Raw genomic sequence first — 16,591 nt, 5'->3', positions numbered from 1 at the left:
TTGTACCCTGTGGTGGGAAGGGGGAGAAGCGCTGGTTCCCGGGGCGGGGCGGACGTGCCGGTCCCCGGGAGGAAGGGGGTGACCCTGTCCGGGGGTTGCGGAAGGAAGGTGTCCTGGGGGGGTCGGGGATCCTGGGGAGTGGCAGCCAGTCCCGGTGGTAGCCGGTGGTAGCCAGGCATGAGGAGGTCACCTGGAGAGGGACAGCCTCGGTCCTGGTGTCACCCAGAGAGGGGCAGCCCCCAAGTACCAGGGTCACCGGGGAGGAGGAGCCCCTGGTCCCAGGGTCAGTCCCCCCCCTTTTTCCACGCGCCCCGGGGCTCGCGGCGCCCCGTTGGGTTCGGCCGTTCGCCGGTCGCTGCCGCGTAGCGATGATGGCTGGATGGCTCTGGCCCGGTCGGAGGAGGCCGAGCGCCGCGGTCGGTATCGGGGACCCACCTGGGTGTCACCCCTACGCCTGCCAAGCTGAGGGCGAGTGCTATCGGCGCTTCCCCTCTCCGGTTCCAAGCGCTCCGCTCCTTCCCGTGGGCATTTCGCGTACCAACGGTGCCGAACCGCCACGGACTGTCGTTATATCATCGCCCTGTTACTTCTTTAGCAGATACTTACGTTTAATGTCACGCTGCTAAAGGCTCTATCAGCATTCCCGAGTTAATTTCCGTGCGCGGTGTTCCATGGGTGGTTTGGAAGGGTTCAGGGTTTTGCTGGGATTATCGCTGAATTTGAAAGGGTGGTGTCTTAAAGTTTGTTTTAGTTGGTTTATCCACTATCCAAATTTATTATCCACAGTACGGGTGGGATCACTCGGTTCACAAAAGGAAAAGGCTCCCGCCGGTGAAAAGGTCTCTGGTGTACTACGTGAAAGGGAGAGAGGTCCGGATGCAGAATGAGTCCAGCTACCACCGCTTGTTGCATGGATACGCAGCCCAGCAGCTCCCCAGCCTCCTGAAGGAGAGGGAATTTCACCTCGGAACACTCAATAAAGTGTTTGCCTCCCAGTGGCTCAATCACCGACAAGTGGTGTGCGGGACAAAATGCAACACGGTGAGTGCCACCTTTTGCTCTTTCCCTTTCCTCTCTTAATTATTCCACCTCTACCCTCAAAAGTTGCTTATCATAATCAAAGTGTGTGGATGGCCAGGGAAAACATTAGAAATTAGGAGTGGAGTCAAAATCTCGCCCAATTAACTGAACGAAAGCAGTGCTGCTTAAGGACGATCTTTCCTCATCTGAAAATGTTGCACTGTAATTCCCAGTAAAGCACTTGTGTGATCTGTACAGAGTGATTTACACCTGGCTGTGGGATGAGGAGCAACGGTGGGATTGGATCTTTCCTTTTGTCCTGCAGATGAGAAGCTAATGGGCAGATATTTGCGTCTCTAATGGTGGCTGTCAGTGCTTGGCCAAATTTGCTGCTAAGGTTCCTTTTTTCTGTTGTGTTCAGTCTTACACAGTTTGGTTTTACATATGGTTCTATGCTGATGGCTTTTCAAAGTTGTTCAAATACTGTGGTTAAACTCCAGATATTTGTCAGAACAGCCAGAAATGTTCTGAACTTTAAAAAAAAAAAATTCCAGATTTTCAGTGTTATCCTTTGCTTGTTGACTTTATAATTCTTCACTCTAAAACTGTCTCCAGTGCTTGAATAGCTTCTCTGGTTTATATATTTTTACATGCTTCTACAAAAACTAAAAACTCCTCAGATTCTTGAAGTGATGCTTTCAAACATCTCATGGGAATATTAAAATGGTGTCCTGTGGGACTAGTAAATGGAGGAGATCATATTTCTTAGGTAATATTCTCTCCGCCAGTTATTAGCCCAAGTTCATTGGCTGAGATAGCAGTTTCATGCATGGAGTTGTGATTGAATTAGTACAAAATCCTACACTGCAGTGCCACAGAAGGGAATCAAGGGTTACAAGGAATGAATGCATAGGTGAAGCAGCTCTTAAATCTCAGAGTGTATCAGTTGCTTCTTTACCTCAAGATCTTTCTGGGCTGTGCCAAAGCCACGCTCAGTGGTCTGACCAGCAAGGGACAGTGGGCTGGTTTTTTTTCCATTTTGGATGATTAAACATTCTGAGATGGTTTGTTATTATTCACAGTTGCACAGGGGGAGGCTTTTATGCAGTAGCTCTTAGGATGCGGAGCCTAACTGTATAAACAAAGCAATCTTTTAACAGCAATAAGCTCAAAATAGAATCTCTCTGCCTACTTTCTCCACATATGTTCATCTCCTCAGCCAGTCAGCAGCCAGCACTGGTTGTGGTTGTAGAGCTGCTTACAGGAGGCAAACTCCTGCTGAAATACAAGCTCCCAAAAATCTTGCTTACTCTAGCAAGATGACTGTATGTTTTATAGAGTTGCAATAATTTTGCTGTGTTCTATAACTTTTGTAGCTCTGGTGCATCTGCTGTGAAGATAAATGGACAAGTGGGTTGTTAACGCAACCTTGCAGAAAATTGTTTGGGACCAAACAATCATGGAGCTGAAGAGGGATTCAGCAGTATTGTTGTTCCCTTTGCACATGCTGCAGCCAAGGGTACTTGTCCACAGCCAGACTTAGAGACGGACCTTCTCTGTTATTAAGCAAAATAGAGTGATTGCAGAAAAAGTCCCTGCAGCATTGTGAAAGATCATATATGAGTGCTGTAATAACTGTATGTTGTTTGCTTTGTGCTCACATTTGAACAAGTAAAGTGTTAAACTCTACACTCTAATTATGAGATTTTTCTTTCTCATCTCCTGACTGTGTGACCTATTAAAGAAAAATGCCTTTGCTTATTCTCATATGCTGAAGTTGTGGTATTCAAACTGGGACTAAATCGAAAACACCTTGGTTGACTTCAGCAAGGTTTGCTGCATTGGAGTTGCACTTAATTAAAGTTAATGCAAGAGAAAAATACAAACTATAGCAGTTATTTTAATCAGGGCTTGACTGTGGCACTGAGTGCTTTTAGCATTTAATTTATAAATTGCCCATCACTGTGCAGTGCCAGGAGGATTCACTGTTCTTAATGACAAAACAAAAATATGCTCTTGTCATAGAGGAGGAGGTTTGGGTTTAGTCACTTGGCAGTACTAGTTACTATAAAAATACTGAAGAAAATATGGAGCTCTCTGTCATTACTCTTTTTTGATGAATATTATGATTAGTTTAATTATGTGGAGTAACTTTTTATCCTTAAAACTATTCCAGGGTGTGAAATAACTTTATTCTTCTCCAGTGGATCATGGTGCTCATAGTTGAGCAGCTGTAAATCAAATATTTCAGATATTTGTGTTCTGCAGAGGTGCATGCTTTTTCTGGTAGATTTAGAATTATGGGAAATATTACAAGCATACAGGCACATAAAATTTCAAGGGAAATCACGCAGACCTTTCACCCGAGCTTTGCAGAGCCAGGATTCCTGTTTGTAAGAATTTCCTAGACCGTGCATGCAATGGTCTCCTTAATGTTTTTCCAATTAAAATGAATGAGCAGGGAACTTCTAAGGGGTGCAGATATTTAGGGTATGTTCTGATAGGTATCAAAATTACCAAAGACTGATGCTGTGAGAATATGTAGAAGAAACAGTCTGTCACAGAAGGAGATCTGTAATCTGCAGTCTTCGCTTCAGGCTTCATTGAGAAACTCATGAGACTTAGGTAGGAGACAGGCCTACGGCAAACAAAAACATAGAATACAAGATTCCTGTGTTTTGGGGTTTTTCTTCCTCATTACTGTTTCAGGAAATTATGAAGACTAAAATAACATCTAAAAAGAGGTTTCCATAATTTTTCAGCTTCCTTTGCTCTGTTAGCTACATGTACGTGTTCAGGATATAATCCTTTCACTAATTGCAAAGTCAAAGATGAAAAAATATAAGAGCTATAAATAATTACCTAAATAAAAGAAGCTAATTCTTTTCCAGTTGCTTGAGAATACATTTGCTTGGAATCTAGTTCAGTTTTTTTTTTTTTTTTTTCCCCAGGCAGGCCAAATAGATGCATTTGTGTTTAAAAACTTCCTTTCTGAATGCTCTCTCCTGATTTCTCAGGCAGTTTTTCCAAGGCATCCATAGGTTGGTTTCTGAATGCTGGCTGAAACCTTTTCTCTCTTCAGCAGATTGCTGTGTTGCCTTGGCTGACCTGCTGTAAATCACCAGCTCTCATTTCCTATTAGAGACTTTAAACTTGTTCAAAGAGATCCTATATTTGTTCTGTGCATCTCATACAATTAACAACCCTGTCTTGTACTCCTGGGATTGTGGTGAGGATACAATGGAAGTTCCTCCTCTGTCTGTGAATGTAAACTGTCTATGGGGAAAGTTATTTCCCCTTGCTTTGCGCGTTAATGTATCTTCTGGCTTTGCATATGTGAGGAAGCGTCAAGATGACAGCACATTTCTGATCACTTGTTGGGAATGAGAAGTCTCCTCTAGTTTGTAGCTCTACTCAAAGTCCAGCGAGCAGTGACCAAAACTTGGCATAAATAAACCTCTGATGCCTGTAGCTGATATTTCCAGTCACATGTCTTTCAGTAGCTTGTGACCAAATAGTCAGGTATTGGATTCTTGTCTCAAGAGTATTTGCTTTTCTGTCAACTGCATGTGATACTCATGTCTGCCTGGTAGTGTCTGTGCCAGGTATGGTGAGAGTAGGGATGCCCTTTAGCAGATGTCTGTCACTTCTCCATTCTTTGCCATCTGTCAGCATGTATTAGCTGTCTCCTAGCCCCCTGAAATTAAACACAGAGGGTAAAATGCAAATAAAATATGATAAATGTGATTTTGACACTGCACAAATGCAGTAACAACAAAGTCTGTGTCCATTAGCTGGTTGTGTTTCAGAGTTTCACAGAAAGGTGGAGTGTCTGATTTCATGGTCTTGTCTCTGGAAATGTGAATTCCAGTCAACCAACTTGCTTGCTGCTTTTACCTCTCCTCACTTCTCAGGTGGTTTCTTTATATTGTGGATTGTTTTGCTTTTGGCCCGTTCAATAAGGATGTGTAAGGCCATTGTGCACTTGAGTTGACTCTACTGCATAACCTGTGAGTAAGTTTTGTGCTAAGATTAGTGCATGTTAGTGTGGCTGATGTAGTTGCCATTCCCTGCGATGCTGGAAAAGTCATGGCAGTCAGATGAAGTCCCAGGTGACTGGAAAAGGGAAGCCATTGTACCTATCTTGAGAAACAGTAGAAAGAAGGACTCCAGGAACTACTGACTGTCAGCATCCCCTCTTTGCCTGGGAAGATCATGGGATCTGGTTTCCTCCTAGAAACTCTGCTAAGGCACGTGGACAACAGGGAGGTGAATTGAGGCAACCAGCATGGCTTCACCAAGGGTAAGTCCTGCCTGACAGGCCAGAGACTTTCTGTGATGCAGCGTCTGCAGGAGTAGACAAGGAAAGGATCACAAATCTGATTTATCTGGACTTTTGTACAGCCTTTGACACGGTCCCCCACAACATCCTTCTGTCTAAATTAGAGGGAGATGGATTTGATGGATGAGCTGTTGGGTGGTGAGGCATTGGCTGGATAATCACAGAGTACTGGTCAATGTCTCAGAGTCCCAGTGGACATCAGTGATAAGTGGAGTCCTTCACGGATCCATACTGGGACCAGTGTTCTTTGATACGATCATTAATGGCGTAGGGATCAAGATCAATGGCATGGGGATCAAGTGCACTTCCAGCAAGTTTGATGATAACACCAAGCTGATTGGTGCTTTGACACACCTGAGGGATGGGATGCTATCCAGAGGGACTGGACAAGCTCAAGGTGTGGGTCCATGGGAACATCATAAAGTTCAAGGCCAAGTGCTGGTGCTGCACCTGGGTGAGAGCAGCCCCCGGTATCAGCACAGGCTGGGCATGAACAGACCCAGAGCAGCCCTGCCCAGAAGGACCTGGGGGTGCTGTGGGTGAGAGGCTGGACATGCCCCAGCCATGGCACTCACAGCCCAGAGAGCCAAACGTGTCCTGGGCTGCATCCAGAGCCCCGTGGGCAGCAGGGGAGGGAGGGGATTCTGCCCCTCTGCTCTGCTCTGCTGAGACCCAGCTGGAGCATCCAGAGCTGGGGTCCCTGCACAGGAGGGACAGGGACCTGCTGGAGCCAGCACAGAGGAGGCCACCAAGATGGCGGGAGGGCTAGAGCACATCTCTGACAAGGAAAGGCTGAGAGGGTTTTGGTTGTTCAGCCTGGAGGAGAGAAGGCTCTGAGGAGGCCTTATCATGTCCTTCCAGTACCTAAAAGGGCACTTGAAAAAAAAGATAGGGACAGATGAACAGGGCTTGTAGTGACTGGAAAAGAGGTACTGGTTTTCAATTTAATGAGGGCAGAGTCACCCGAGATGCAAGGAAGATTCTTACGCTTTACCATCAGGCTAGTGACACACTGGCATGGGTTGCCCACACAGCTGCTGAGTGCTCAATCTGTGGAAACATGCAAAGACAGGTTGGAGAGAGCTCTGAGCAGTCTGGTCTAGTTCATGTCCCTGCTCACTGCTGGGCACTTGGACAAGGTAACTTTTAAGCGTTCCTTGCAACCCAAACCATTCTATGCTTCTTTATTTTGATCTTCAGCAGAAAGCAGACGTGTGATGCCAGTTTGATAGTTTAACGTGTCCTTGTGTCTTTGGGGCTTCGCATATATTAGTAAATTTGTATTGCTACAGAACAAAAAACCTGATACCAAGTTTTTTACAAACTGAAAAGAAAGATATTTATGATCTGAATAAAAGTCGAGGCTGAGAACTTGAAAAAATCAATCACTGCTAGTCAGGTGTGACCAGCAGTAGTATTGATGTAGTAGCACAATAAGCATTGTTTTCTTTTGCTGTTTTGTTAGCAAAAATCATATTTGAAGGAGAACAAGTAATAATTTTCCAATTTGTTTGCAGGTGAGATCTTTTTGTGGCCAGCCTCAGCTAGTCTGGAGTTATGCTCCTTGCAGAAGTGGGTGTCCCCATCTGCTTGTTTTGGCTAGCACTGATACGCATGTGGATAGGGAGTCAGCTGGATCAGCTTGCTGCTTTGTGTGCAGACAGGTTTCCTTGTAGGGTTAGTTTCACCAAGGGAGATCCAGTTGACCCTGCCCTACTTGAGCACTATATTACTTTCACAAAGGTGATGAGATTGTTTAGGTGGATGGTGAGGAGGAGGAGGAGGCATGTAGATTCTCAAAAGATCTAAAAGACTTTAAGCCAGTTGTGAAACTTGAATGTGACTGGTTCTCTCTTAGTGTCTATTTTTAGCAGGGCAAGGTACTTACGTTCGGTTTCTTTCAAAAGTTGGCTATGAATCACAAGAACGTGCCTGTGATTTCTGAGAGCACAGTATGAAGAGGTGGTGCACAGAGCATGTTGTGAGCTCTTGCATGAAGAATGAGCAGTCTATTTCATGCATGTTATTTGTGCCTTTTAGATCTCCATCCATCCTGCTTACGTAATAAAGACAGGGGTAGGACTGCTGGTTTTTTGTGCATGGGCAGCAGCTGAGGACAGAAGAGTCTGTGCTGCCTTGAAATGGCATTTCAAATACCTCTTTTTTAATCATGCTGTTTAAAGTGAATGCTTTCAGTTGAAGATTCATAGGAAGGGAATTTATCTCCATTGGATTGTTAGCTTTTGGGGTGTTTTTCTCCCCCAAATTATTGTGTCCTGAAAGGCAGTTAAAAAAATGAAAAAACCTAGCTAATCATTCTGCTCTCAGTATTGCATATGAGAGTATAATGTGTTTTGCAGTTCATACTGTCATCCTTGGATACTCTGTTCCCTGCCACAGTCTACTTTTGGCAAGCTGATTAATGAACTTCCCTCATCAGTGAAGCGAGGTAGTTTCTTCATTACCTTGATCATAAGCAGGTTGGACAGCCATGAGGACAGCCATATAGTAATTGGAGGGAAGCCATTTGCCAGAATGACTTCTCACCACTTCTGCAGGCTGTCCTGGGGTGACTGAAAGAAAAATAAGTGTACAGCTATCAATCCCTGCAAATGTGCAAAGGTCATGAAGTTTCATGTCTGTGTCAACTCTAATACTTAATAGTGCTTGTCTGCCTTGATCCTTGAGTGGTATCACTGCTGCAAGCTGTACATCTCAACTGCTTTAAAAAAAAAGAAGGAATATAGATTTCTCTTTTCAATGTCATCTAGCCTGTTTCCTTGTATAGAACACAGTTGTCTGGCAGAGACCATGGTAGCTTAGTCTGCTGTGTTTCTCACAGATGAAGAATGGCCCTTGCACTTCTGGCAGATGGCCAAAGCAATCCAGATTTGGTAAATCCTGGATGTTAAGTTGTTTGGCATACTAAAGATTGACAAGCATATGTTTTACCAGAATGAAGAACACAATTTTGTGCAAAGCTTAAAATCAAAAGACAAATACACACAGTTAAGTGTTTGGAGGCTGGTTCACTGTTCGGAGGCTTTTGTCCAGCGAAAACATTGTGGGCTGGGTTTTAGTTTTTATATAATGAGTAGCTGTGAAAAAGTTCTTATTTTTGTTTGAGATAACAGAGAAAATTACTGTATGGTTCAGTTATCAGGACTTTGTCAAGACTCTTAATGCCTATGCTGCTTTGAAGTTTTTTGCAGATGTACTTATTTCAACAGTTGAAAATATTCTACATTTTATTTACTTTGGTATCTTTAAAACTCCTGAATTGGTACTGAAATTTTCTGCACTCTTAGCTGGGTGCTTCTCTTGTTTCTTGATGTTTCTCCCTTTTCGGCTTTAAAAGTGTCTTATCGACTGTGGTTTATCTTGGTTTCAGTGTGCTGGATTTATAGGGATGACTTCTGGGCAGACAGAGGTGCAGCTTTCAGGTGTGAGCTTTTGCTTCCTGTGATGCCCCAGGTGATGTAAGAATCTCTGTGTGCAGGCAGTGTTTGCTTGTTTTATTCAAGGGATGTGATGGTTGTTTTTAGACTACTCAGTAGACAAGTTCCTGACCAAGCAAGTGGAGAAGTTACTGCTCCGACCTTCACAGCCAAAACAACATACCAATCCCTTATGTGTGCACAGTTTAAGTTCTTTATCTTTTTAGTCTGATTAGTTTAGAATTTAGCTAAAAGTATTTTTCATTACTGTAAGTTTTTATTAATCAACAGAGGTGTATGATGAGGGTGTCAGACTAGAGAATGCAAAGGGGTTTTAATTTTAGTCCTTATACCAGTTGACCTGCACTTCCAGGTGTGAATCTGCTAAAGCACAATTCTTCTGAGCCCATGAACATCCTTAGATGTGGATGTGTTTTCCTAATTTGTACTCCTGGTGTCACTAACATTAGGGACCTGCAAGCTTTAATCCTAGCTACTAAATGGTTAATTTTGTTCAGGGTTTTGGGTTTTTTCAGTAGTTGAAGGAGGATAGGGGAGGGAATTGGGAATTTCTGCAGGAAAGAAATACTAGAGGTGAAGGGGGATGTGCACTCACATGGGAAGGACAAGGGAGGATGAGAGGAGAGGTAATTGTTGATCCAAATCCTTCAGTGCTGGTGTTAATTTTCAAGTGGTTAGGGCAGAGGGACTGCTACGTGCATTGTGTTTTTACCAGCTGTCTCCACAGTGAAGGCTTTGTAAGGCTTGGGAAAAGTGAAGAGTGCCTCCCTCCTACTCAGCTACACCTCAGCTGTTGCCATACACCACATGCAAAATAAAAAAGTAAACATGAAAATGCAGTCTCTGTAGGAGTCATCTGTTTGTGCAAGACTGCTGCCTACAATCAGTTGCAAGGTGAAGGTATGCATGATTCTAGACACAACACACCAATAGCGATGAGTGGATTTCAGCTTGCTTTGTGGAATGTGTGTAACATACTATCAACCTTTATCAGGTTTTGATAGGACGTTAATATTCTGCCAGTTCAGTATATCAAGTAATAGATAGGCTGCTAAATTATCTTAATGTTATTTTTCCTAGGCTTTTATTAAAGAACAGATCTACACTCTGTTAGAGTTCACCAAAAGCAGCTTGTATGTATAACTTCTCTCTAAGAATCCCTAGATTTCTCTTCTGATCTTTTAGAAATGTCTGACAAAGGATTTCAGAACAATTTCTTTGAGGTGTGTATTAAAATGAATGGAGGGGTTTTGTTGTTACTGTGATCATCTTTGGTTCACTTCCGGAGGTTTTGAGACAACATTCTTGATTATAGAAGGAACAGACTAAAAATGATGTAGAATTTAATTATAATCCTGGGCTATGAATTCTGGATCACTTTCCTCAGTGCCAAGTCAGCTTCAGATCCTCTGTTTCCTTGGCTCACTCATGTTCTCTCACAGGGCTTTGTCTCCTCTGTTAGATGTATTTGATTGTCAGTACAGCTGCTGTCTGAGCACCATCTGTGAAACGACCCAGCCCATGAGCCTCCCAAATGAAAGTGCACTTTGGCAGGCAATGTAAACCTTTGTTCTGGTTTAAACTGTAACCTCATGGTTGTATATGTCTGCATGGACATGACACTGGGCATAATGCCTGTTTGAAGAGTTGTAAGGCTTTATGAAAGAGTTTTCTGACAAGGTGTTAGTGACATATTGCTCTAATTTCTTGTCTTTTTGTGAGATGAGGTATATAGCTAAATATCTTCCCTTCAGATGTTTGCACTGACAGTATTGTATTTAGTTACTATTCTCTGTTTATCACAAGGAAATGAATTCTAGTTGCATAAACTGTCAGTCTGCCAAAGGCAAAACTTTATATTAAGTATATTGTCTGTGAGGCAGGAGAATCCATGGGGTTTAATGGCTGTTTTGAGGTTTTTTCTCACTGTGGGAGGTAGACAGTGAAAAACAATATTGTTTTGTCATACTGAACAGGGAAAAGAGTTTTACATTCAAAGTCTTTTTTTTTTTTTTTTTTTTTTGATTGGGAAACTTCCCTTGACAGATTTCTCTCCCTTCCCTTACTGTGAATATGAAATGGGATGATTGAAATAAACCTGTAATTGTTATTTAACCTCTTTTAAGAAGGAATTTATGCATTTTTCAGCAATCCTTTCAGCTCAAAAAGAATGTCAGTTAAAAATAGGGAGGATATTTGACCATCTTGTTTCTCTTATCTGTTTGATGATGACTTATTTGTCTGGGTTTTATTTTTTTTTCCCCAGTTATTTGTAGTAGATGTCCAGACTGGCCAAATTACCAAGATTCCTATCCTGAAGGATCGTGAACCCGGCATGGTGAACCAGCAGGGATGTGGTATTCATGCTATTGAGATCAACCCCTCAAGGACCCTCCTGGCCACAGGTGGAGACAACCCCAACAGTCTTGCAATTTATCGTCTGCCTACACTTGATCCTGTCTGTGTGGGAGATGTAAGTGGGAATATCTGGGGAAAGTTTATTCCATCACTTAAAAGGTTTCTACTTTGAAGTGTGTTTGATCAGTTCAAGGTTAATTTCTAGGAGTCTTGTAGGAAAGTACAGCTCTCAAAGCCTGAAAACGTTTCTGATCAAGTTGTCATTTCTGTTGTGGTATCTTAAATGTAATTGAGTACTCAAACATGAGTGGATTTTCAGGGCTTTGAGTCAGATTTTTTCCTTACCTTCATTCACATCTACTTTAGCTTATATTTTCAGTGCCAAAAGTGTAACAAAAGGTCTAATTGTGATAATGACCCCTGAAACTATTTGTAGTGAAAAAGCTCTTTTGAGAAATTAAAATGATGTTGCAAGTTGTTAAAATTTTTCCCTAATCCCAGTGCAGTTTGTGGGTGTATTATTCCAGAGGTGGAACTTGGCTTTGAAGATTAGCTCTAACCCAGTGGTTTGTGGCAGTTTGATACACTCTGGTACTGGTTTTATTTCTGAAACATCCTGAGGCCTTTCTAAAACAGACAGTCTTTAAAGAAACAAGCTGGAGAATATAGTGCTGTTCTGTGAGCACTTCTCTCTTGTTTCTCTTTTTCATTCAGCTCCTTTTTATTCAGGACTTCATGTAGATGTTAATTGTAGCAGCAGAGGTCAGGTCAGAGTTTCTGCAGCGACAGATAACCAGCTGCAGCAAGACTTGACTAAAGATTTGCATGACTTGCTCTTAATTTGTGTGATTTTTTTTAGCTTTTTGAGCAAAACTAGAGTCTTATGGTCTATTTTGTTCCCCCCATAGGTTTCTCACATGCTAAAGAAAAGAGTCTTGAAACATTAATCTGTAGGTCATGTATTGTAAACATAAGATTTTGGTTACTTTTTATAGTAGGTTATGTGTTTGAAGAAAAGAACCCTAACAAGTAGATACTTTACAGAAAAATGCTGCTTTCAGAATAGAAAACATGAGAATTCTGGAAAATTTTAGAATTGAGATTAGTTTTTCTTTGGTCAGAGTCCGGTTTTTCCAACACCTGTTTACTCTTTATTAATTACACACTTCAAAACCAGAAAAGTTAAAATTACTGTTAGGTACTTAAACTGTTCCAACTTGATACTGGAATCTTATCTGTATGCTCATAAAGTAGGTCTGTCTTTCTGAGCTTGTACTAAAAATTGAAATGAAGAATACTTGTCTGCTTTGAGACTGCTGTTGTGTATAATGTCACAGAAAAATCTGTCTTTCTTCTTTCAGGATGGACACAAGGACTGGATATTTTCAATTGCGTGGATCAGTGATACTATGGCTGTTTCTGGTAAAGTCGTATTTTCCCTCTTGAATTTTTTTTGTTTGTTTTGTTTTTTAAGCTTTCCTTCTCTCTGAATGTTATAGCAATGTTCAATATTTGGTAAATGGTAAAGCACCTCTATCAGGGCATTTGAAACCACTTGGAGATACCTAGTCTATTTAAACACTTCTTGGACTTAGTACAGTGCTTCATTTTATTTTGTTGTTGATCTGATTTTTCTAGTATTAGAATATTACTGTGTTTCTAGTAAGGGGATGTTTGAACACAATAAGTTACAGGAAAGGATTCCACATAAGAGGAGTAATTTCAGGAGGGATATTGGCTATTGGTTAATAACTTCAGAATACTTGAGATCAATATCGGTTTTCTGAAGTCATGTGAGAGAGCAATTAATAAAAACTCAGATTGTTTCATCAAGCTCTCAGTACAGTTGTGTGTATACATGCACTTACACTATGGCAGTTAATACAGAAGGCTGTTACAGAGAAATCAGTTAATGACTTTTTGGTAACTAATTGGATAATCATTGTTAACTTCATAAAGAATTACTTCGGTAAAGGCAAAAATAGTAATTTGCTGTTGCATTAATGTAGCACTTTACTGCCTTTCTATGCTGACAGGGTGTACTTTTCTGTACTCAGAGTTGTCAAACTGCAGGTGACAGAAAATCATAATAGTCTTAAATAAAAGTCACATATTTGAATTGTTGGTTTAGTTTAGTAGAATTTTTTTATCCAAACCCAAAAAGATAATCCTGGAATTTCGTTTTTGAATTTAATAGAAAATATGATCCTTGCAAGTCTCTACCCCAAATATCTACAAAAAACTTCCCCACATTCAAGCTAGTAAGCTTGACGAGAACAGCATAGATGATTACAGATGTCCAGAGGAAAGTTAAGGGCCTGATAGAATGCACAGCATGTGAGATTGTACTGTGTTGACTCAATATTTTCTAAAAATCTGAGTGGATGTGTGAGTAGAAGTGCTCTTTTTTGCCATATTCTCTACTGTAGTGCTTATAAAGCAGGATGTAGGTTTCAGCCTCTACACCTCAGACACCAAAAACTTGTCAAAAGCAATTAGCAAGACTGCTTGCTAAACTGAATTCTTTAGAACTCATTGATGACCCTAATTAAGAGAGAAAAAATACAACTAACTTCTGATGTGGTTTTAATTTTACAGATTTAGTTGCATCTGTGTATGAAAGTGACAAGTAGAAATACTTGAACTCCAGACATTGAGGTTATAGCAAGTATTTTTATGGCAAAAGCTGCAGATGAGATGAATAATTCCCAGGATGGCATGAGCTTAGGGTAGCAAATGATACTCTGCTTGGCTTCAGGGCTAACCAGTTAAGCAGCATGCATGGACTCTTTCCCCTGCCAAGGCTATTAAATGGGACAGCTTCCTCCGAAAGTATGTCAAGATGTTTAGAAATTTTACTGCTGAGTATTCAACATCTGTAACAAACAAGATTAGGTGCAATTAAAGCCAATGGCATATAATGGAGTGGCAGGATGTTGTGCTGCTGGATGCAAGTGCCATTAGGATGCTCCTTTTTGTATTTTTCTCTAGTAGGTGATAGCGGCAAATGCCTGAATCCATCTGTGAGGGGGGAAAAGCCACCTCTACTGTGCTGGACCACTCCTCTTGAAACAAGATATTTTGCTTTGCTGTCTTTGCAGCTTCTGCCCTATGAGATAGCAAAGCTGATACATTTAATAGCCTCATATAGATACATAGTTTTTTTTTTTCTGGCATCTTCATTATTAATTTCTTTTGACAGAATTTTTCACTTTATGTAGAGAAGAAATTGAGGTACCTGTCAAATCTGTCAGAGCTGACTCAGATGGAAGTGAGTTTCCTGAACACCAGAAGGGATGTATATAAGGTCTTGGATTAAGCTTGTGTTGTCCAATGAACCAGAGGCATTCATATTTCTTCATCCAGTGTTCTTAGCATTAGTGATTTGTATTTTGGATTAATGTATTCAAATTCAGTAGAAAAATAAAATGAGTTCTTGTTTGTTTAGCCTAAGTTACATTCTTTAAGGAAAAAGTGGCATAGATTTTAGCAAAATAATTTTTCTGATAGATTTCATCCAAAGTGGTACAATTGAGACTTGAAATAGATGTTTCTGCTCAGCTCATGAACGACTGTGTAATCAGCCATAAGCACACTAATAGAAATCAAGGAAACCCAAATTGGCATAAACCCAGCTGAGGTTTTTATGGAGATTTTTTTCCACTGGTTTAACTGACTGTTTTAGTAAGGCTGAGAGTGACAGGCTATAGTGAACCTATAGTGTTCAGTTGCTTCTGAGTTCATTCTCCGTATGAGATGATGATAATTGTTGCACAGAGTTGTGGGTTTTGATGCATCTTAATCAGTTTGAAAACGTATGAGGTGTTCTAACTGCTTGAAAACCATATGGACAGTTGACAGTGAGTTCATAATTTTCTGAACTTTACAAATCATCCTTTTGTTAATAATAACATATGGGCACTAACATTGTGTTCTGTTAGATTAAACTAAGATTATCTGTTTTTTCAGACCCTATTGATTAATCCTTTTTTCTTAAAGAGGAGTTCTGTATATGTGGAATGGACTATTCATGTATGGACTATTTGATCAGGTTCCCGGGATGGTTCAATGGGTCTCTGGGAAGTCACAGAGGATGTGTTATCCAAAAGCGATGCCAGGCACAATCTCTCTCAAGTTCCTGTCTATGCCCACATAACACACAGTGCTCTGAAGGATATCCCCAAGGAGAACACCAATCCTGACAATTGCAAAGTTCGAGCATTGGCTTTCAACAATAAAAACAAGGTCAGTAAGATAAGCAAGACAATTGAAAAGTTCTGAAACTACCCCTGTGTATTAGAAAAATTAAAAAGTAATCTAAACAGAATATACCAGAGAAGCAAGGTAATACCTTTTTCTCTAATTCTTTTGCATCCTTGTCTAGTGAGGCGCTGGTTTTAATTTGCTAGGTCTCCTTCTGCCCCAAGTGAATGGAGGAGTCTGGAAGGGGGAAAAACCAACCCCAGACATTTTAGAAGGCACAGTTTTCCTGTGGGTTTGATTTTAGATTTGCATCCTAAGTAGGGGAGTAAAGAAATATTTACAAGAAGCAGAAAAAGCACCAAAACATCTTTTGCAGCTTGAATACCATTCTTGAGTACACTTTCTGCTTTCCTTTGCCCTCTGTGAAGACCAACTAACATTTAACAGTTCCTGTTTCAGTGCTGAGTCCTTTCTGGATTGCTCAGCAAATGAGGTGACTGACTCACAGGGCAGGCAGGAGCACTTGCTTTGGGGTTATTTTGTTGGCATTTGACAAATGTCAATCTCCCTTATCCTGATCTCCTGTTATTACTAGTGGGTGTAGCAATTCATCCTTCACCACATTGTCTTCCCCCCTGCCCTCAAAGAACAGAAAACATCTGAAGCAAGGGTGGTGGGTGTGCTGTCGGAAGCACAGTGCTCCTGTAGGCTTTATTTTTCAAAATAGCTGTTAGTTACTCCTCTGTGATGGAAACTTCATGTAAATTTTTCAGTAGAGTAGTGCCTGAAACTTGCTTCAGGGCTAGAATCAGTGTGGGACCTGATGAAGAGAATTGTCAACTCTAGATTGTACTGTCTCATAATTCATTATTTGATTGCCTAGTGACATTTATGGTATTGAAAGTTATTGTTATTTACTCTTTTGTTAATTTTGATTCTGCTTGACACCTGAAGTACTTTATGGTATTCTGTGAAGATCAGTATAAAATGAAAATTATCTTGATAGAGTCTTACAGCATTATGGATAGGTTCAGTCCAGGCTGTGCAGCCTGCCTAGAATAGAATGTGAGTTTTTAAGGATATCTATAAGCAAACCCACGTGGCCCTTTTCCCCCACCCCCCAGCCGGTTCAGGAAGAGATTTCTCTGAGAGAAGTGGAAAAAACCTGTTTATTTCACAGGCACAGCACTACCCAGCACAAAAATGAATG

The 16,591-nt window shown here is 41.1% G+C and overlaps 1 protein-coding gene across 1 annotated transcript in view; it reads left to right on the top strand.

The window, feature by feature from the left end:
• Window positions 1–723: 723 nt before the first annotated feature.
• The window catches only part of DCAF12 (DDB1 and CUL4 associated factor 12), a gene marked incomplete at its 5' end in the record, with an annotated part of 31,865 nt that continues 15,997 nt past the window's right edge, over window positions 724–16,591 (top strand). The window contains 4 exons of the mRNA XM_033520464.1: window positions 724–1,041; window positions 11,087–11,293; window positions 12,540–12,600; window positions 15,230–15,423. Coding sequence (XP_033376355.1) covers window positions 724–1,041; window positions 11,087–11,293; window positions 12,540–12,600; window positions 15,230–15,423 — 780 coding nt within the window. The remainder of the gene's footprint in view (window positions 1,042–11,086; window positions 11,294–12,539; window positions 12,601–15,229; window positions 15,424–16,591) is intronic.

Source organism: Parus major, chromosome Z (genome assembly GCF_001522545.3).
Source record: "Parus major isolate Abel chromosome Z, Parus_major1.1, whole genome shotgun sequence".
Lineage (NCBI taxonomy): Eukaryota > Metazoa > Chordata > Aves > Passeriformes > Paridae > Parus > Parus major.
Note: the sequence above shows the minus strand (reverse complement) of the source record. Positions and strands in the feature narration are given on the sequence as shown.